Source organism: Brachyistius frenatus, unplaced genomic scaffold (assembly GCF_029030835.1).
Source record: "Brachyistius frenatus isolate BFR_SWC_R1_liver_20210118 unplaced genomic scaffold, ASM2903083v1 Contig_1, whole genome shotgun sequence".
Taxonomy (NCBI): Eukaryota; Metazoa; Chordata; class Actinopteri; family Embiotocidae; genus Brachyistius; species Brachyistius frenatus.
In genome coordinates, this window is record NW_027210600.1 from 451542 (window position 1) to 474000 (window position 22459).

Sequence of the window (22459 nt, forward strand, 5' to 3'; positions counted from 1 at the left end):
AATTTGTGTCTTTATGTAGTGCACCGCTGACAAGAGACACTCTGACTGCAACATCTTCTGAAACTGATATTATTCAAATGTAAAATCATTATACACAAATATGTGAAACTTTATGAACCTCAGGGTGTGTGTGTGTGTGTGTGTGTGTGTGTGTGTGTGTGTGTGTGTGTGTGTGTGTGTGTGTGTGTGTATATGTATATATACTGTACCTGTAGTGCTCTGGTGCGTGTTTGTCAGTCAGCAGCTGCAAGTAGATGGACTGAGATCTTCTCTTCATACACCAGTTCTGAAAAAGACAACATTAAAACAACAGTCAGCAAACATGGATGCAGTTTAGACAAAGTAGAACATCCTGCACGATAAAGGAAAGTCTTCCTTCCAGTCGTGGAGAATAAGTAGTATTTCATTTTCTGATATTAAATACTTCTACTGCACAACATTTTACATACAAACATGATTTTTACTGCCCAACATTTGTCTAAAAAGCTCAAGTAGATACTTCAGAACAAAGATTAAAGCAGTGGTCTCCATACGTTTTAGTGGAAGTCTCCTGCCATGATTCACATGGGAGTTGTTAGCAGTTCCTCCAGAGAGCGAATTCGCCTCTAAATGTCTCGGGTGGATTCATTAAAATACCGTTTAAGGTCAGGAGTATGAAAAATTATCAAATACTTGACAGAAAGCAATGATTAGAGGAAAAAAAAACCAACAATACAGTACAATCTACCTTCAACAATAAAATGGTAATTATGCAACAGGTAATTAAAATAAAGTTATTTAATTGGTCACTTGAGGGCCATTGTTCTGCTGAACAACCTCTGGTATACATTTTGATGATAATACTTTGTTCCTTTATTGAAGGTGGATTTTCAATGCAGAACTTAGTTTCTGTCATTTTCCTGAGCAAACAATTAATTGGGAAACTCATCATTGGTTAATCAATACTTAAAAAAAAAAAAAACGTTCGTTGCAGCCTGATATTTGTTAGGAGTTAGATTTTTAAGAAGTCATTCTGTGTAAAAACCTTGTGTGTTGGCCTGCTGTGCAGATTTACAGACTTGACCATGTTATTTTGGTTGAGGTGCTTGAATTGCCTCAGGCTGAAAATGAGACTTTTTATTCACCGTGAACACAAATATGACATTGAAGATGAATGTACGCACGTTTGCTCGATTTTAATACCGCTCCCCCTGTGGCATGAGTTTTAAAAAATAATGAACTAAAACACTCCATGTTGCATTAGAAAGTGTGTCTAGATTTCACCACTGTCACATTAGGCCATGAATTTCAATGAAACTCAATGTTGAAATTCAATGATGAGGCGTGATGGTTATCAGGGACAGGGGTGGTCGCGCTGTCACCAACACTGCATTTTTTTTTTCTTATCCCTCTGATAGTTTCCATCAGCTAATGTTGCGATCATATATAACTCCTACCCACTACGATCAGCCGCTCCAGCTGAGAGTGGCAGAAAAAGCATTTAATATGTAAATGTAATGAAAGACAATCGTGTGAACTCCATCGCGGGGCTTCAGTACCTGTGCGAAGGCGATGAAGAGCAGCTGTTCGTGAGTGTATCTGAGGCCGGGCAGGGGCCTCTCCGGACCATGTTCCCTCACCCACTTCTGATATGCCTGAAGAGACACAGACAGTGAGGTGTGTGGAGGGAGTGAATTATGACAGACAGGAGATAGAAATGAAATTATGACCCCCAACCACAAAGAAGCCTCTTTTCTTTAAGTTAAAAGAAGATCTGAAACCAAACGGGACGTTTAATGAAACGTACTTGTTATGTTCACTTCAGCCAATCAATGTGATTGACACGACTAACGGGTATTATGATACTAATGGTGCATTTAATGTTCTGATTTATTTAAACGCGTTCATTGTCTCCCTTTGTACTTTTGTCTCTGCCTTCATAAACCACTGCTCACTTCAATGTTGACTATTGCCATGCTCAACGTAGAATTGAATTGTGCCGCACCTTAGACATGCAGGTATATTAAGTATTAAATATTCAGGTCAGAGGAATTTAAGTCAAATTGTTTATCTTTAATGCAAATAAAGCAGGGTGGTTTATGAAGAACAAAAGGAGGGAGATTTTTGAGACAGAGCAGGCAGAGGCTTTGCGTACTGATGAAGTGGATTCTAGTATTTAGATTTTACCGAGCAACATAGCACTACAGTATTTGAACAATGATGGAATCAGTTATTACTTACAAAGTATGACAGCTTCAGCCCTCCCATGTCTGCTATGTTCTCCCCCAGAGTCAGACGACCATTCACCTAGACACAGAAAAGGAAAGTTCTGAAACTTTGAAAACATATATCCGTTATTAGATGTACTTCAGTCTGGGGTCAGAAATACGATATGAATTCTACTCTAAAATATTAATATCTACAGTGTACCAATCAACAATTCGGTAATCTTAACAAAAAAATGTTGTCATCTGGGAACTTGCTTTCTGTGCATCCTGTGACATGATAAAAATTGATACCACTTATATCTGCGTATAATATCTGTAAGCCAGAGCCAGGAAACCAGGAAATGGTTAGCTTAGCGTAGCACAAAGACTGGAAACAGGTGGAAACAGCTAGCCTTCTGCTATCCCAAACTGAAGAAATACACCGACCAATGAGGTTAAATGTTATTTGTTTAATCCTTATAAAGTGTATAAAGGATGATGAGCTGACAGGTTTTATGAGGGCTAATGTTCCAGACTACAGTAGTTCTTGGCTGGATGCAATGACTTCCTGGATTTGCAGCAGGTTAATAAATACTCTCCCCATTGCCCCCCCCCCCTCCCACCTCCCCAGGAAGCGTCCAGTCTTTATGTTAAACTAATGGCGGTTTTCCAGCACATGGTTCGACTCAACTCGGCTTGACTCTCCTAGTTATTTTGGTTCTCCAACTGGCAAATGTTGTGGATAGTAGCTGGTACCTGGTACTTTTTCTGTATCACCTCCATCAAGGTTCCAAACAAACTGAGCCGACACCAAAAGGTGACGGGCAAACACTGCCGACCACTGATTGGTCGGAGAGAATTTGCTCTGGAGTCATCATCACCTCATCATGACAGGACATGCCACACAAATCCGCCATTGTTAAATAGCAAAGCTACCACAGTGGCCACAATTTCTACATTTACCGCACTACTGGTTTGATGGCAACCCGCAAAACCACATCGGGGTCACTTTGGGTGTGCTGCATTGAAAATGATGTCATAGTAATTTCATGTTTCTTTGCCATGATGACCAACTGCACTGAGGGGGTACTATGTGCAATAGAAAACAAAATCCAGTAAAGTACTTAGAACCTTAACAGAGTAGAGTCGAGGTGTGTCGGTACCTTGTTGTAGAAACATAGGTTAAGCTCTGTTCGAAAAGCTAATTGCTCGTTCTAGCTTTAAATTTGCTCTACAGAATTGTCAAAATTGAAGCAGCAGAAAATGAAATATTCGAACTTTCACTTCCTAATAGTGGTTTAGTAAGCTCCAAAAACCATGGATCCATCTGACATTTTCCATATTAGAACTCAAGAGAATTTTTTTTCCTTGCTTGGTAAAATTGACAATATTTTTAAGCTTGGGCACTTTGTGTTGTAAAACTATAAATTTCAAGCAACATCAGCTCCGGGTTATTTCAGACTTGACGAAGCTCACCCGAAGTCACAAAAGACATTTTACAACTGTGTTCGCAGTCACAGAGAGGTCCAAACTATGACTGGTAGACTGATATTCACTGTGAAACCGGCAGAGGTCTGCTTTAAAGGAACATATATCTCCTTTCAATCAATACAAAATATTGCAGAAGTCTCCCAAAGACAGCCAGAGTAGTACTGATCAAATCAGTGGTCATAAATAGAGCTGCATTACATTAGAGATGGACACTGACTTTCTGATGTATGGTTTTCAACATAAACATAATGTCAGTCGAGAACGTCGGTGGACCCATGTATCTATGTCATGACTCGTACAGTGTGTGTGTGTGTGTGTGTGTGTGTGTGTGTGTGTGTGTGCGTGTGCACACACACACACACACACACATGCAAACCCACCCTCTGGTTATACACAGTGAAGTTATCGTAGAGCTTGACAATACATTCAGCCTTCCTCTGGAACTTCCTGTAGGACTCCTCGGTCCACCACTGCTTGAGGTTGCCATGGCGGTCGTATTGGCCCCCTAGGGACATGAACCATTGCATCACTAAGATGAGGGGCAAAAGGGCAGGGGGGGGCCAGTGTTAGCATGGAGACAACACAACCTGCAACTTTCCTTTTCAGTCCAAAGAACTGCCCAACGTGCCACATTTGACACTTTTGGTCGCTGCAGGAGTCAATAAATTGGAAGTCAAGACGTTTGTACTTCCAGAGTGGACTTTGGCTGATGTGTCCTGTTCATGAACCAGCTGAACAACTTGTTCAGCTGCCTAAATTTGTAGAGTAAAAATGATGGTTGGCTATCTGGCAAAGAAGCTGGAAGTGCACAAACAAAAAGTTGTTCGGCAGAAAGTTCCCACCCTCACTAAATTCTTCTGATGAATCTTTAAGGGCAGCACTTTTGACTGGAAACCAAAGTTTGAGATTGTGGCTCAAAATAACCTTTGCTGCACAGTTGCCCAATGAAGTTGATAAAGTAATCATTTAAAAAAAACAAACGTTATGGAGCCTTTTAAGAACTACAACTCAAAATGCTGAAAAAAACTGTGGATGATCAGACTTTGTTGCAATGGATTATGGGTGAAGAGGTTAGTATTCTTACCCCAGTCATCATATCCATGTGTTAGCTCGTGGCCAATGATAGCTCCTATTCCTCCAAAGTTCAGGGACCTAATGTTGGGAAGCAGAAATATGAAACATTACAAAAACTGAAACTTTCTTGGTATCTACAGACACTTAGATAGTCTTGAAGTGCCGATCTTAAAGTGACCCTGAACTTTTAAAAGAAGAAAAAGCACATTTATTTTCGTGTGAAAAGTAGAATTCATAAATGAATATGGAAACTTGCTATTGGTAGCAAAGTTCAAATGGAGTACTGAGTATGTGAGATTGGTTTCTCAGTTTGCTGACGTTGTCGCTCTTTGAATTTTCTGCTGTTGCCTCATATTTTACAAAGCTACTCCCCCTCGCAACTCTTTAAAAAATAACTAAAGGTATCGTAGCCTTTCATTAGTAAGAGGCTAACGCAACTTTTTTTCAGATAACAGGTCTCTTGTGAAGTACACTGTTTTGCCAGAGGTTATGAGAGGTTCGTTGGCAATCTCATCTGTCTGTTAAATCTCAAGCTAGACCCGCTTACCATAAACAATAGAAAAAGGTGTTGGTGGCCTCTAGGTTTTTGTTCAGCTCAAACGAATGAGACAGAACATGTAAATTACTGAGCTTCACCCACACAAGGGTGAATTTGTCCCCTTTGGAGAGAGCCAGGTTCTTCATATCCCTTGACTCCCAGTCTTTATGCTAAGCTAACTTGAACTAACTGTTTCCCGGTTGCAGCTTAGTGGTAATGGACAGACATCAGAGTGATGTTGATTGTATAGCGTGTGCTTTCACTATTAAGTGTGTTTGCAAGACTTTGTCAGGCTCATATTATAAAACTTCAGAAACATCTCTACTCAAGTCTCTCCTGTATCTTACACTCTACAAAACGTACAAAAGCACACGCAAGAAAGCGAATCAATGCTATAATGTTGTTTATATCTATGGGTGTGTTGAGAACTGAATCCTGGACTTAAGGGTGGCACCTGCTCACTTGAATGAACATATTTTGCCTGACTTATGAGCCAGAAAAGTTTCCCAGCTCCCGAGTATGTGCGGTTTTCATTGCAGTCGGAGGCGTCCTGTCCCCAGTTTTACACTCTTATATAATGGGCACATGGCCACACTGAAAAGTAAGCGGCAGCACTATATCCATTTCTCTTCATGCATTTATGTTTATATCGTGCTACTTTCTGTCCAGTTCCTCTCTGGCTCCCATTCACTGTTTCTCACTGCTCGTCCTCGTGATCACGATCTGACGTTTTTGTATTGGAGCTCAAACCCAGGACCAGAAAATCCCACCTAAAATCTCCAAGTCTGAGTTTGGCAGTACAGATACCCAAAGTAAGGGCGGTATGCATATCCTCTCAGAGCACTTTTGACTGATTCGAAGTGTCTCATTACAGTCAGCTGGTGGGCTTTCTTTTCCCTTGTCCCATTGTCCTCATTGCGAATTCTGCTCAGCCAAGCCAGATGTTGCACTTGAGATCTAATTTGGTATCCATGTGGTTCAGATTGGTATTGAATAAAAATCATCTTAATGCCACATTTTCCTTGTTCGCATTGATTAGAAAACATCAAATCTGTGTTTCACAAGTGGGGAACAAATCTGCTCTGAGGCCTTTCAGCTGCGGTGCGAACATAAATCTTAATTTCCCAGGTTGTTGGTACAAGAAAGTCAGTGTAAGTGCCAACAACCTTCCTGTGTTCCTCCCAGTGGCCCCCAGATTTAAAACAAGCAGCAGGTGGCCTTTCCTCTCCTTGACCTCCTGCACTGAACTAGAGTGGTGTCTTTGGCGCACATGCAGATATAGAGAGCGATGAGAGGGCAGACTCAGGGCTATTCACATGGCTACGTCTGAAAATGACTTTCTGACAGCTAGTCGATACGCTGCCTCACACTGGGCCAGACTCCCTCGCTGAACTAACTGGCTGGTTGAAGCTTCATTATACTCAATGTGATAGTGGAGAGAGGTGTGTGTGTGTGTGTGTGTGTGTGTGTGTGTGTGTGTGTGTGTGTGTGTGTGTGTGTGTGTGTGTGTGTGTGTGTGTGTCTGTCCGTGTCTGTCCCCTTGAAGTTATTACTGCAGTAGCCCTAACCTCCCATAAACTCTCACTTTCTCCCCCCTCTCGCTCTCTGTCACACACACACACACACACACACACACACACACACACACACACACACACACACACACACACACACACACACACACACACACACACACACACACACACACACACACACACACACACACACACACACACACACCCTTTCTTCCGATCATTAATTAATATTGATTGGCATGCATGGCAGCAGGTAGTGGAAGAAGTGGTGATCACCTCTAATGAAGACATAGAAGTGTTAGCTAATATTGGGTACACAAACTGTTAGGTCTAATTTCCTCATATTTGTGTGTGTGGTCGTTGAGTGGAGTTGTATGAATGCAGAGGGTGTAGCTACTTGGGTTGTATTGTGTTGGTTTAGAATAATGCTCAATACTGGCGGCTGCAGGTTGACTCACAGCACACAGCTCGGGTTAACAAAAGGTATGCTGAGTGAAAAAAAAAAGTTGTTTACTCGCTCTCCTCACTGCAATGCTTTCTTCACAACCACACCACAAGTTTGTGGATTGATTTCCTTCCTTGCGGGCAGCCATTTGGTTCTACTTCACGCCAGTATTGTATGAAAACTAACTCGCAGAGAGCTGAAACTCTCACTGTGAAGTTTAGTTGGGTTTTTCTAAAACTTTATTTTCAGTGTTCATGCAAACCTGAGTGAGCTGCTCATCATTTTTACATAAACAATGTCATGAAAATGATCTCTTTATATAACATACAAGGTTGAATCTTCATTTAATCTTCATTCTTAAACAATCCTGAGAAACCTGCTTAAATGAATTACTTTGTGTTGGTAACATAACTCCAAGCTTCATTATGATCTGTTTGCCATTAAGTTCATTAAGTCTCAAGTGGAGTTTCATACTGTACTGAATTTAAAATCAGTGGTGGTCTGGAACGTGTGAAGTTATTCTGTAAACATGTGATATGCTTTGATAAAAAGCCTGCAGTGATAAAAATGTAAACCGTTGTAAATCATTAATTCTACACAATTAATAACGAATTGGCTAAAACATGTAAAAGTGACTGAGAGTGAGTGGGATGTCTCCAGTAGGACATCACTGTTATAATGCTGTATTTTAAAAATGTAACATTTGAATTTACACTCATTTTCATCAGTTTCTTCACACACATATAACTAAATATACATTATTGTAATTGTTTAGATTTTGATTTGTTATATACTTTTAGATTAATACTGAACCACAGCAATTTGTATATTCTTTATTTAGTTCTTAGTATGAATAATGAATCCCAGCACTGCTTTCAAAGAATTTCAGCCTATTGCCTCAGAAACATTCAGTAGGATTTCAGTCGGTTGCACCCAGATAGTTAACCAGTAGGCTGTGTGATTGTGCCATACTGGGGTAGGAGTAGACCCAGTACACCGGGGTAGACCCAGTACACCGGGGTAGACCCAGTACACCGGGGTAGACCCAGCATACCGGGGTAGACCCAGCATACCGGGGTAGACCAGTATACCGGGGTAGACCCAGCATACCGGGGTAGACCAGTATACCGGGGTAGACCCAGTATAGTGACGTAGACCCAGTATGGCTGTTGCCACCTGATTCGACCCGCTCAGTGAACGAACCCGGTTCAATTAATTGGCTTTTCAGTCTGTTCATTGACTCTACCTCAAACTCCAAAATCCTCCAAAGTGTGGGGGCATTTCAAAAGGGTAAAGGATGACATCAAGAAGACATATGAACTCTACATACAAAATTTAGCATTTAATTTCACAACATCAAACATAACCTTTCCACTGAATCCCGTCAGTAGCCCAACGTTAGCCACCTAGCATGACCACAGTAGATAGCCAAGGTAGTTTAATGGGCTACCAACAGGCAGCTCGCTTTCTGGTGTTTTTTTATTACTCTGTAATGTAGCACAGTGTTAACAATCTTACTTAAAACATTCTTTGCCAGCCCTGAAACCATTTTGTGACGCACCAAACAATATTTATTCTTATGATTTCATTAAAATCATAAACGTGCGACAACTACTCAACTATTGGCTTGAACTAACGACTACTAGCCGGCTCGAAGACTATTGAGTCCTGTAGATTTCAGCTGAGAGCTTTATTGTCGAACAAACGAGTATATGATAATGTAAATGTTACTCCGAAGGTTGTCCACTCTGACAAGAACACTGTAGAGACAATCTTTGTTTTTGTTTTTTTTACAAAGTGCTGCTGTTTTCGAATTCTGTTGGCCATGAAATACCCCGTAGCCACCAGACCTTGGTTAAAAATACCAAAAGAAGAACCGAAGAAATGTTCATTTGTGTCCTGATGTCTGACTAACTTAAAGCAATAAATAGTTGTATCTATTTCGGTGACAGTAATTCCTAAAATTGTCATCACAAAGATCTTGTTTGAGACCCTGACTTGAGAACGACTGAGAGAAACGGAAGCGGCAGAAACAGACAGGGAGGCTATCTACTTTCATGCGCCATCAAATTAGTCGACGGGCTCAAATTTAGGGAGGCGACCTCTCAATGACACCTGTTCCATTAGCAGGACCATGTTCAGTAATTGAGCTCTTGGTGGGTAGTTAAATTGGTTTAATCAGATGTGTGGGGATTTAAGGGGAAGCAGAGGCTTGCCAGACTAACGTAGCCTTTAACGACCTTTGTTGTTGTGGTCGTGGAGATGTCCGTTCCTCCCCACAGATGGCAGCAGGGAAAGGCGGGGGCAGTGGGAGGACTACTTACTGTGGGAACTCGGGGTTGTAGAGAGTGGGCTGAAGGATGCCGGCGGGAAACACTGTAAGACAGATAAACAAAAGCAACATTAGGGAAGCGGTATCATCAGGTATCTTCAGAGGGAAAACGTGTTCGGAGGAAATGGAAAACTCAGATGCCTTAAAGCTGCCAAAGCCATGATGTTCCATACAAACAACTTCAAATTTAAAAGTACAGCTTTTACACAAGAGAGTGACAGAAACAGTCCCTGTTTGCCCACATATATTCCTGTGAGCAGACTGTGGAAGCAATAAACAAACCAGTCTCCTTAACAGGTTTGTACTTCATTGGTTTCACCAACAATGTCTAAACCTCTTGAACTAACCCTTCTACACCTTCATACACTCTGAAGAAGACATTTATTTTTATTGATATCTTGATGTCTTCCAAACCTGGGGAATGTATCTCTTGTTGCCTCTTGCTGCTGTAAATCTTTAAAGTTAATCCAGCTTTAAATCACCAGATATCTGTGTTATCACTGAAGAGTTGTTGACAGGATGTCAGCTGCATGTCGTCTCAGGTCGCAGCTTTGAAAGACCTGAAAAGCAATTTTTTTCAATCAGGTTAAACGTGAACACACAATCCCCCAGACTTTAAACCAGTGAGAAGAGCGCAAACAGAAAAAAAGGTGATGTCATGCACTTCTGAGCGAGAATATTTGATTCAGGATACGATCACAGTTGTTGGGTTGTTTATGTTGCCTGAGGACATCTTCAGGGTTATATTTTCAAATTGCAAAAATCCTCTAAAGCTGCAGAAGTTATACCATCGTTTTATGTTCTTCAAACTATGTGCTTCAGTTTGAAATCAAATAATGGATACTACCATAAAGTCTAAAGCCCAAGCTTTAACTGAACTAGGTTTACATCAGTAAACAAGAAGCTGTGGGAGATAAAGCCCTTTTAACAAATAGTGCCCAAATTCAAAGGGTTCAAAAGTAATCGGACACCTGTATACTAAATGTTTCTTGTTTCATTATTAGTTCACGCATTCCAGTGTTGCCATTTTGATTAAGATTGAGTTGTCTGTTTTACGAACAGTAAAGAGGTGGACATGCAATTGAATGAAAATATTGTCTGAACTTATTTTTACCTCAGCAGTCTACGAAGCACTTAACAATCTTTGCCATTCACACACACACCGATGGCGACAGAGCTGCCATGTAAGGTGCTCACCTGCCATCAGGAGCAAGTTGGCATGGCGGAGTGTCTTTGGTGTCTTGCCCAAGGACACTTTGCCATGTGGACAGGAGGGTCTGCGGATTGAACCACCAACCTTATGATTATTGGGCAACCTGCTCCACCATCTGAGCCACAGCTGCATGACAAAGCGGTTGAATAACAAGGCCAAAAGGAAATATTTTTCATACGAGGGATGTCAGAGGTAGCTGTTATTCAAAAATCAAGAGCTGGATACATTCCAGAAAAAGTAGGTGTGCACAAGAAATCTAGAAAACAAAAAAACAACCTTAACCAAGACCGAGGAGAAACAGGTGTCATGGATCAGAGCAAAATCCTACGATAAGTCAAGAATGCTCTCCGGGATGAAGGTGTCCATGTTTCCTTGTCAACAATCAAGACTTTCTGAGGAGGAACACCAGAGGATTCACCACCAGAAGGCATCAAACACAGAAAGACCAACCCGAAGCTCACAAAAACATCCAAAAAGAAACTGGTGGAGTTGTGGAACAAAAGTCTGTGGACTGATGAAACAAAGATGAACCTCGATCAAAATGATGGAAAGAGGAAAACAAGGAACAGCTCGAGTGCCAAAGCACCACCTCATCTGTCAAACATGCTGCTTCTGTTCCAGCTCGGGTATGTGGTGCTGCCAGTGGAACTGGCACACTGTCATGTTTTGATGCTTTCACCATTGACAGAATAATGTAGAAGAACACAGAAACATTCTGTGCAATCAGATTCAGCCAAATGCATCAAAACTCATTGGATCAAATTTCAGCATTCAGCAGGACGATGACGCAACCAAAGAACTTTTCATCTTTATTCAAGTGAAACACAAACTTGTTATGGCCAAAATGGTTTTGGTCACACTATTTGGTTCCATCACCGGGGAAAAGTCATCGTCTGGCACTTTTGTTTATGACCAAACCCCCATAGAGCTAATAACACCACCATCAGCCTCACATGCACTTTGTGCTAGTAAGCAAATATTAGGCTAACATGTCACTCTGAGATGGTTGACGATAGAAATTTTGTCTGCTGATCACATTATTGTCTGCTCACTGATCACGTTATTGTCTGCACACTGGCATCCTGATCATTGGTTTGTGAACTGCTGTTCTGACGTCTCGAGTTCGGATTTGGCCGTCACCATCTTGCCATTTTGGGCAAAGTGGGGGAGAAGTGAGTGGTGAATCTGACTCGATCTGTTTGGGAACCCGAGGACACTACGACCGTCCAACTAACCTGACTGTACCACAGGCCTGTAAATCAAACAGACACAACCCCAAAACAACTTTTCAGGCCTAATATCTAATTAATGATGGAATTATTTTCAGATGGACCACCAGAAAACTAATATAAAGGAGTGACTTTCGCAAATATTGACTTTGTATTTCATGAGAGAAGATGAATGGGAGTCTATGGAGCTGGAGGCTTTTTGGAGCCGACCCCTAGCGGCCATCGGTGGTATTACAGTTTAAGGCTCTTCTGCATCAGCCTCATTTTTCAACATGGAAGCTACGTCCACTTTTATATACAGTTAATGATCCTGATGTTAGCGCAGAGGGCAGCATGATCATAGACTTCATAGACTGGTAACATTTGTACAATCTGAGACTTTCAATGTTTGTTAACATACTGCCAGATGCTCAATGTTTTAAATTACTGATGATGGCAAAAGAAGTAATTTTCTGACGCTAAGCAAAAAAAAAATTCCAATTTTAAAAACTGATTTTGTATCAGCTTTCTATCAAGAGAAAAAAAACTTACAATATAGTGCAAAAGCAGAACCCAATTCTAAACATGAAATAACAGAAACCAAGGAGATGGAGGTTCAATTGAAGTGGGCAATATTAATTTAATTAAAGGAAAAAAAGAGTGAAGTGAAGTAGCTGGATTAAGAAAGAGAAACAAGATGGGCAATACAAAAAACAAATCCGGAAGGGTTCTGATGACTGTGTTTGTCTGAATCCTTCTGTTATCCAGCATCGGCTTGCGAGCACGCCATTGATTTTTCTGCGAGAGATTTAATCCAGCAGGCAAGCAGACACAGACAGCGGGCCGATCTCGGGAGAAGACGAGGAGGGAGGAGGAGGAAGAGGAGGGAGAAGAGGAAGAGGAGGGGATGACATCGCATGGCTAGATTTGCTAAAACTCAGGAAGGTGTTACTGCTTGTTTTTCCTCCGGGAGGGTATTAAGTATGTAAGGTGGAGATCGAAGTAGAAAGTGAGTGATGAGAGCGAATATGATATGAGGAGGTGAACGCGCTTCTTTTTCTCTTCCTGCGGCCATCGTGTTTGACTTGTTGAAAACAGACGACAACATGGTGTGATTGTGTGTAGCTAATGCACGGTCCAAGGTGTGGTGTGGAATGGAAATTGGAGGAAGGATTTGGTGTGTGTGTGTGTGTGTGTGTGTGTGTGTGTGTGTGTGTGTGTGTGTGTGTGTGTGTGTGTGTGTAGAAACAGATGACAGAGACAACACAAATATGTCCACGTACATTGAGTGAGTCACACACTCACCCATTTGGTTCTTGTTAGGGAGGTAGTAGGCATTAAGGGCCTGAGGGGGAAGAAGCCACCTGAGGGAGAAACAAGAAACAAACAGGGTTTAAAAGATGAGATCCCTCAGACGCACACACACACACACACACACACACACACACACACACACACACACACACACACACACACACACACACACACACACACACACACACACACACACACACACACACACACACACACACACACACACTCTCAATTCACCAACCTGCCGACTCCAAACACTCCCAGATCCTGAACAGAATCCCAAACACCTCCGTCTATCTCCCTCCCTAAAACCCCCCTGGTGAGAAATATTCAGTGTGTGTGGTCCCACGGCCAAAGTTCCTCTCTGCATATGAAAACACGGACAGTTCCTTTATGGTAATCCACTTAAAGCCGGCCCAATCGATTGGCACGAAATCTCCCAAATGACTAACTCTGAAAGTGTGAGATGCCCTTGTTCTGGGAGGGAAAGACTGATGGATCGGCGTGGACTGTGGAGAGATGGAGGGGAGGCGGACACGGGGGAGACGGAGGAGGAGTGTTTCCTTTCTTTATTTGCGCAGAGACAAGACAGAGTGAGTGATGAAAGGTGCACTTTTTGGGTGATAACGGCAGAGCATGTGATTTGCCTCTTCAGGGCGTTGAGTGTGGGCTAATGATACAGTTGTTTTGAGGAATACTAATGCGACTGTAATGTGTTGTCATAGCAGAGAGGCACTCAATCCAGGCGCACCGGGCTGTATTTTAGAAAAATGAAGCACATGTCCCACAGCACTTTTTTGCTGCCTGCCTGCTGCAGATAAGTAAATCAAATGGATTTTCTGCAGCTGTGTGTGTCAATTTGGTATCTGTTGGCTTAATTTAGAGGCACATCAGCAAATATGTCGAAGTGAAAAGGGATTGGTGGGGACACATGTTAGGCATGTCAAACATATTAGAGGGACACACGCTGTGGTGTAACCGCAGGAGCCTCAGCTGCACCTCGGATATATTAACCTCGTTTAATTGTGTGCGCTGCATGTCGGTGAGCTGAGATGGCTGACTAGTGGAGCTCGTGTAACGTGAGGATGCGGGACACTCACGCCGTCTTGTCCACTTCTTCATGGATCTTCTTGACAGACAGCTTGATGTTGAACTTGATGCTGTTGAGGATGTTCTTGAAGTACGTCTTCTCATCCACATCAAACTGCACAAAAGAGATGAAGCATTAAAGGAGCAGTTCGGCATTTTACGTGCTCTTTAGCTTTCTGGAAGAGACTTGGATGTTTCATTTGTTAACAATTGAAATTTTTCATCAGTTCCTTAAAGATTTTGTGGCGTTTTTTTGTTTTTATGGTCGCTATGATAAAAAAATTATTTTGCAGCAACTTTTCTCAAAAATGTCGAAGTATTTGTGGAGTTCTAAGTGATTATTTTGTAGGAAAATTGCGTGAATTATCAAAATTGCGAGTCAAGAAAAATGCAAAAACGATCTTTTCCCACTACCATATAATAGTCATAGTCATAGATAATCACCTATGATAATAAGCATGCTGCACATCAGAAATATTTTAGTTCTAATCTTTAACTAAAGAGAATCGTGGGCTTAAAGTTACAAAAGAAAATCATAAAAGGGAAGAAACTTGAGAAAACATACTTTCTGTGGCTGTAATAAATAATACAAAGGCTAAATCTTCTGTAACAATAAGGGTTTTAAATTCAACACATACAAAAACAAAGTGCAGCTTCTTACGACTGGTGTGTGTGAGCGTGTATTTAACATATTTCTCATTACCATGATAACACCGTATTTCCCACAAACCCCATCACTTCTGTTCCTTTACTAACACAACTGAAACTTAATATATTGTACACTTCTCTGTTTAATTTGTACATAATGCCACTTTGCCATTTTAGGTCTCAGACCCCGGAGTTACTGCTCCCAGCCAAGAAATAGTCACAAAGCTCTGCATAAATCCTTTTATGTAAATATTAAAAGTAGGATGTGGTAATTAGTAAACAGTAGAGGTGTTACCAGTGTTTATGTTAAGCTATAAGCAAACTAGCTAATAGCTGTAGCCTTGTCTTTAACTGGCAGATGTAAGAGTGGGAATAATCTTCTCATCTCACTCTTGGCGCAAAAACAAATATTTGTATTTCTCAAAATGTCAAACTACTGATTTATGATGTTGTGTTTGTGGATGTGTGAGGTGACCAGAGATCCTCAGTCGGCTACTAATTAGCTGTTATGTTGTAAATAGTGATCATTTGTGATGACTGGGACACAACTTATTTCTGATTCAGTATATAAGAGGACGACTCCTTCTGCTGGGCTGCCAACGTTAAAATGCACTCGCAGATGTTTATTGTACGCAGATGGAAGACTGGTTTTATTCATTTGCCAAAAGAATTGAATGTAACTCACTGTTGTAACATCTCCATCCTTTTAACTGACAGTAAACACATCATCTCTCTTGTTTGCTCTTTTTGGTTGTTTAATCTCACAGGGCCAAATGACCTTCGGTCAGTTTGTGACAAAAATACACATCTGTAAGGAGCCGTATAAAAACTATGGTAGCAGATGGAGGGAAAGCCGCTACAGAAAGGAACAGAACTTCCACAATCACAACACACGCTTTTATCTGGGCACTTTTAACAAGGAGTAGAAGCAACAACAAAAGGTGAAGGCACACCTTGTTAATTGGTATTGTTGAGATTAAAGAAACTGTTTGGCATTTTGGGAAGTACACTTTATTTTAACTCGGTATCGCGGCAAAACGTGAAATAGCCACGCTTTGGCCTGTCCATGCTTGAAAGTTAGATGTTTTACTTTATACTACGCAAAGTTAAGATAATTATCTTCAAAAGCTGACAGTTTGTTTCTACATGAAATTTAATGTAGCTCTACGAAAGCAAATGCCACCTACTCTGTCATCAGCAGCCAATTGGTACGTACTCGGGCTAAAGTCAAGTCAGGTTTAACAAACGATATGTGATCTATATAAGTTCAATACACATTTACAAGTTTTAGTTCACTTGTAAATGTGTGACTTTTCAGCAGGCTGAATCCTCTATTCAGTTTAGAAGTGTCCAGTTAAGTTTTCAAAAAGTTTTGAATTGATAACGGAGTACAGGACAGTAAATGCGTACACATCGGGGGGAAGCAATAACTCTGGTGAGTATTCCGAGTTACGTCACTTGAACATCAGCACCTGAGTTACATGTGGTTTTTGACCACTGGTGCATGTGTGATTTCACCGTGGACTTTAGAAGAGAGTGCACGGAGACCCTTGAAATGCTTTAAAAGCCTACGGAAATGAAGGGAAACCAGGCGGGTTTTCTTTGGGTTGTGCATCATGGATTCATCCACCAGGATCCGACTGTCAACACCGAGTTGCACTGGGATGTCTAAGGGAAAATATTCTGCACAAACGGCCTGAACTTTTGCACGATGGCACTCGGGTTCTCCAACATGAAAAAACACCCATTGAATTTCTCTTCCACAAAAATTTGATACAAAATTGATTGTGTGGTCTCTGTTTTAGTTTTAGGTCCATGGGGAGACTAGACACGCACATGAACTAGTCACAAAAACGAGTGTAACAGGTGTTGGTCTAGCAACATGACTTGGAGTACTTTCGAAAAGTTATTGCTTCTGTTCATGAAACACTCTTGGAAGTTTTTGATCGCACCTCAGAGGTGGTGTGACATGGTGGCAGAATATGTGCTAATGGTTTCTTGCTGTTCCACTGACACAGTTGATGCCGAAAACTTGCCAAGAAACAGCAATGAGCCAACTCACAGCTTGCAGACATAAATGTTAATATTGTAGGTTGTTAAAATAGTGAAAAAAATATTTGCAAAAGATTTATTAGATCTCAAGTTTTTACAAGTTTTAGTGAGAAAGTTTTTTCTTAATTTATAGTACTGGCACAAAAGAAACATTCATTCGTCACATAATTGTGTTCTATGAATAATAATACTCTAATGATAGTGGAGATAATTTGATCTGCTTTATATCATGTTGGGTTGTTTTTAAGTTTATGAGCCGATCATAGGTTTATGAAAGCTCCAAATCTGCAAAAAAAACTAGTAACTTTAATTAAATGTGTACATATATACATATAAATATGAGCATTTCTTCTCTCTGACATGTTGTGAATTAAAATAGCATAAAGGAAAATAGTCACGTAAAGTACAAATATCTTAAAAATATACTACACAAGTACACACATTTAAGTAAACGTACTTAGTTTCCAATACTGATGTGAGCCTCAGACTTGTTGTCGTACTGCCTTCATAACAGTTTATTTAGTTTTCAGATTTAGTTTACGCTTTCATTTGTTTCCCACACATTCAATTTCTCCATCTAGAAACACCCGATTGCATATTTTCTGACCTGCATGCTACCAAGTTTTATGTGCACTTAGTGGTTGTAGCAACATACGCAGCAAATATTATTATTCATTTCTTTATTTGAATGGTCTCTTCAGCATGTCTGTGCACTCCTGCATATGATAATGTACTTTCTCTCTCTTTCTGAATTCAATCACCCAGGATGCACAGTAACACCTGATGGGAAATCCTTGTAGAGCCGAGAGAAAGAGAAGGATGCTGGGTAATAGGATTGGAGTGTATGATATGTCGGTGCTTATGTGTGGTAAAGATGACCGCATGGCGCAGAGTGAAATGAAATCCACATGACTCACCCCATATTCTTGATCAATGAGTTCAGGTTTGAGCAGGAAGTCTGGGTATCCTGTCATCACCATCATGTGCTTCAGCTGGGAGCGGAGAAGAAGAACAGGATGATGGAGTGGAAGAGGAAGTGGAGGACAAACAACCAAACCTGTCCAAAAGCAGCCTACATGCACTTGCAGCGAGTAACAACCACCAATACACACTTGCTTATGGACCCATTGCCATCTGAGCGCACACACACATGCATCAGCTAATCAAGCAAGCCCAATGTAATAGGATTACAGTGAAGCTCTTTATATTCAGCATGGCCCCCTAAAAGGATTATAACTTCAGATTGTAAAAGTATTAGAAGGGATATCTTGCAGTGCAGACCCTAAATCAGCACCACAGAGAGATCCGGATTAAGCGAACCGCACTTCTCAATGTCAAGCCCTCGATGTATTCTATCACACACTTCTATCTAACCAAGCAATCAATCAAAGTCCCGGAAGAAAAGAATCGCAAAGAAATAATTAAATTCTTTTCAAATACTAATCGGATCTGGCAGAAAGTCGTGTTTGTGATGCAGAGACTCAGTGCGGCTCCGAACCTTCGCTCTGGCAGCATCCTTGGTGGCTTCATCCATCCAATCCAGCTCCTGCAGCCGGAGGTCCAGGGAGTGCTTTATGTCTTCGACCAGCTCCTGTACCTGGAGGGAGATAACACAACATTTGATTAAACTTTGAAGAGCTTGTGTGCATCGAGCTTCCAGCTCCCAGCTCCCATTATGCTGTGGATCAGGAAGTAGAATGTTGCCATGGAGATCAGTTAGTTTTCAACTGTCACATGGACGTACAGGCAACTATTACTGGATTACTTTGATACTCTTAAATTCAACTAGAACCCAGCGTCTCCCAGCGTACGCGGTACAATCAGAAAGTACGGAGACCGTCGGGTTGCACATAACTTTCATGAGGAAGTACTTCAAGTTCCGTCTATTCAGCACCTGAAATCAGCAACGGAAACCTTTGAATGCTTGACGACAACGAAGTAAAGGGCTCGGTAATGAGGGTCAGCCTCAGGTCAGCAGCTTCTTTGACATTCACAGGATCTGACCGTCAATACTAAGTTCGGCTGTGACGTTCTGAGGAAAAAACATTCAGCGTAAATAACCTGAACTGTGGCGCGATGGCACGTTGCTTCTCCAACATGAGTTTCTCAACCTACAAGTGTAGCTCCCTGCGACGTCTTTCTGCGCTCCAAAAATATGACACAATAGTTGATGAGCACTCTCTGCTGAAGTTTCAGGTCCATGGTGACATGGGTGTTTTATCCCACTCATGCACGGGGAGCCAACAGGAAGTCGGCCAGCGGGAGTTTGTGCATCCTCTCCACTAGCTGGAGTGAGAAGGACGTATGAGAAACATACGTATGGTTCACTGAGGAGACTCATCATCCTGTAAGTCAGTGTCCAGTTCTTAATACAACCACGCTGTTGACGAGGAGTCAGTCTTGCTTATTTATGACCCAGTTAAGGAGAGGAGGCGGAATTTGTCTGAACTAAACTTACAAATCTAAGCAGAAAGAAAATCCATCTGATTATATGTACAGTGTAAAACAAACAGTCTGGTGTGCAGGTCCAGTTTAAAACATGACTCTCGAGCAGGTTCTGAAGCTATGGGGAATACGTCAAAGCAGATTGAACGACATTCATTCATAATGGACATGAAATAATAGATACCTGCGGAAAATGTAACCCATGATGAATCTAAATACGTGTCCATGCGTTCAGATTTGATTCAGTTACGACTGCGAGGAGTGTAAATTTTGACATAAATTGCGTCTCACGCTTGACGTCTCTGCTTCTGCACTTTATCTTCAACCCTCTCACAGATTCCAACCTCTGTTATACAGAAATACTGAATTTTTAATGGCAAGTTTTCAGGGGCTTTATCTTCAAATCCAAATGATTAAGTGAGTCGAAGGCCAAGCTCCAAACGGCAGACGGTATTGTTTGTGTTATTCTGAGTCGTGTACTTGAGCTTGTACGGTTGTAACTAATTGGATTTCTGTTGCCTGCAATGCTGGCCTTTCTCTAACCTTTGTAGTTCTATAGCTGCAGTTTTAAAGCAAATTCCAAAGTCCAATATGTAATTAGCCCTAACCCTTCCATTGGATTTCTCACACAGCTCTGTTTTCCAGCTGAAGCAACCAGAATGGGATGTAAGACATGGAAGACACGTTTGATAATTAGAGTTCCTCAGGTGAGTGTGACTAATGCTCCTTTTCCGCTGCCGCTATCGGATCGGCTCGCCTCTATTCGCATTTGGCACCAGGTATTTTTTCCAGATTTCGATTACCTCTGTCGATAGTACTAAAGGTGGTGTTGTTATCATAGCGACGTCGCACTCGATGCGACACGCGCACAAACGGTGGAAGATATAGAAGGGAATCTGTTGATTCTTGATATGTGACTGTTACCGCATTAAGACATATTTTATTTTTGAGGAAGCACCTCAGCTGTTTAACAATGCCGGCTGTGTGCAGAATGCAGTGAGGCAAAGGTTGTGACGATTCTGTCTGACCAATCAGTGGTCAGCAGGGATTTCACGTCACCTTTTAGTTTATGCTCAGCTATGTTGGAGCATTGATGAAGATGACACCAAAAATAGGACCAGTTACTGTCCATAACCAACGGGAACCCAAAAACAGTGAGTAGAGCCAAGCCGGTGCCGGCAGTTGACGAGTGGCATATGCAAACTGCACACAGAGGTAGAAAATTCCTTATTATATTGTCATCCTAACCTGTATTTGAATATCAGAGACCGACTAGGTGCTGCTGATAAACTGCTGCACAAACTTCTCCTTTAGGACTTCTGCTCTCTCAAAAAGCAGAAATGCTGCTCCTAAAAGATACCATGACATGTTGTGTCCTTCAGCTCTCTCCACTTTAGCGATTCAGGATAATAAGAGAGCCTGTCTTCACCTCGCTGTCTCCTGTCTCTCTACTTCAGCTCCTGAGACTCATTAATTCCTGTTCGTGCTGAGGTAAGCAGCGACTCGGTGAGTCAGTCAAGGCTACACACATCGCAACTGGCTTCAGGTCTGGTACCTCTCTCGGGTTGATAATGAGGTCTGCGACCTGTGCGGACATACAGGCCGATGTCTATTAACAAAGTAAAATGATCAGTGTGGACATGGACATCCCCTCCCATCTGCAGAAGAGGAGGTCTACACGGGCTAAATAGAGCACAGATACTCTTGATGTTTGAAGTGATTTTCAGAGGATTTTGAGGTATCTATGAGACTAGCACCCACTTCATCTGGCAAAAAAAAACCCAACTTTGCTTGATCATAAAATCCTTCCTCTCTGGTCTTTTCTTAATCAGAAAGGCTCCACTAGCTTGAAGCATTATTGAAATTTACATTTAGTATCTCACTAGAATCTGAAATGGAACTTTAAGAGCTCGGAAACTTAAATTTCAATTAAGCTACAGTATAAAGAAAGTAATTTACACCCAGAACGTATCCGGTTGTGGCGAACTTGCTTTGGCGAAGTTTGCAAGAGAAGAAGACAGATGGCTCAATGTAAGATGAAGAGTATTGGGTGGACAGGTGAAAGGGAGATGATGAAGGGCTTACAGAAAGAGCACGGGGTTACACAGGTTAGAGATCCCATTGGGAACCATATCCCCATGTCAGAGACTGGACATGAGACCGAGGTAAGAATACATATGAGGAAGGATTAAGGTGAGAGTGAAGGGGGCCAGAGGGCAGAGGTGGGGGGATTGCGACTGACCTTGGCAGAGAGTCAAATACAAAACAAAACGCAGTGAATGAAAGGTATTCAGGAATCAATCAGTCATTTCAAAATGCACAGCTGGACTACGCCCCTGCACATCTACAGAAAAAAAGATGAACTGGACCAAAAAAAAGTGTTCACCACAGTTCTGGTGGAAAACGTGTTTCCAAGTACAACTATTTTCTAATACAGCCAATGGGAATTGCAGTTTAATTGCTCATCACTGCCTGCATTTTCCCCTTGTGTTTCAGGGTACTCGATACCCAATGCAAAGCGTGGCGAACAGATAATAGGTTTTTTTTGTACCACATATCGCACTAAATGCACACAATGTGTGCTGCATACTAATGTCATCCTGTTGATTCACTGGGTTTCAGTGGAATACAGCGCACATCATATTTAATTAAGAATTGTTTCTAGGGTTTTACATGTAAGTGCTGGCAGCTACAGATGCAATTAATTTCAGAATGATAGCAGCACAGGTAGTGTCACGAACCCAAATCTTTATCAATGGAAGGATTCCTTTGTGTCTGATAGTGTCATTTGGTAAACTACCGCTCTTTGACGAAGGACTCAAATCCTCAGAGTGAAAGGAAGTTTATTGCAAAACGGTTCTACCCTATTGGACACAGAGATTAATACGC

The 22459-nt window shown here is 41.5% G+C and overlaps 1 protein-coding gene across 3 annotated transcripts in view; it reads right to left on the minus strand.

Moving 5' to 3' along the window:
* The window catches only part of LOC138616192 (endothelin-converting enzyme-like 1), a 52377-nt gene that overhangs the window by 1997 nt on the left and 27921 nt on the right, over positions 1–22459 (minus strand). For 2 of the 3 annotated variants that reach the window (XM_069690459.1, XM_069690372.1), the window contains exons 8-17: positions 18624–18722; positions 18043–18117; positions 14437–14540; positions 13328–13386; positions 9594–9645; positions 4762–4829; positions 4058–4206; positions 2221–2286; positions 1539–1634; positions 210–286 (exon numbers count right to left, since the gene is read on the minus strand). In XM_069690459.1, the coding sequence (XP_069546560.1) occupies positions 210–286; positions 1539–1634; positions 2221–2286; positions 4058–4206; positions 4762–4829; positions 9594–9645; positions 13328–13386; positions 14437–14540; positions 18043–18117; positions 18624–18722 (845 nt within the window). The remainder of the gene's footprint in view (positions 1–209; positions 287–1538; positions 1635–2220; positions 2287–4057; positions 4207–4761; positions 4830–9593; positions 9646–13327; positions 13387–14436; positions 14541–18042; positions 18118–18623; positions 18723–22459) is intronic. The other variant, XM_069690539.1, reaches the window with a different exon arrangement.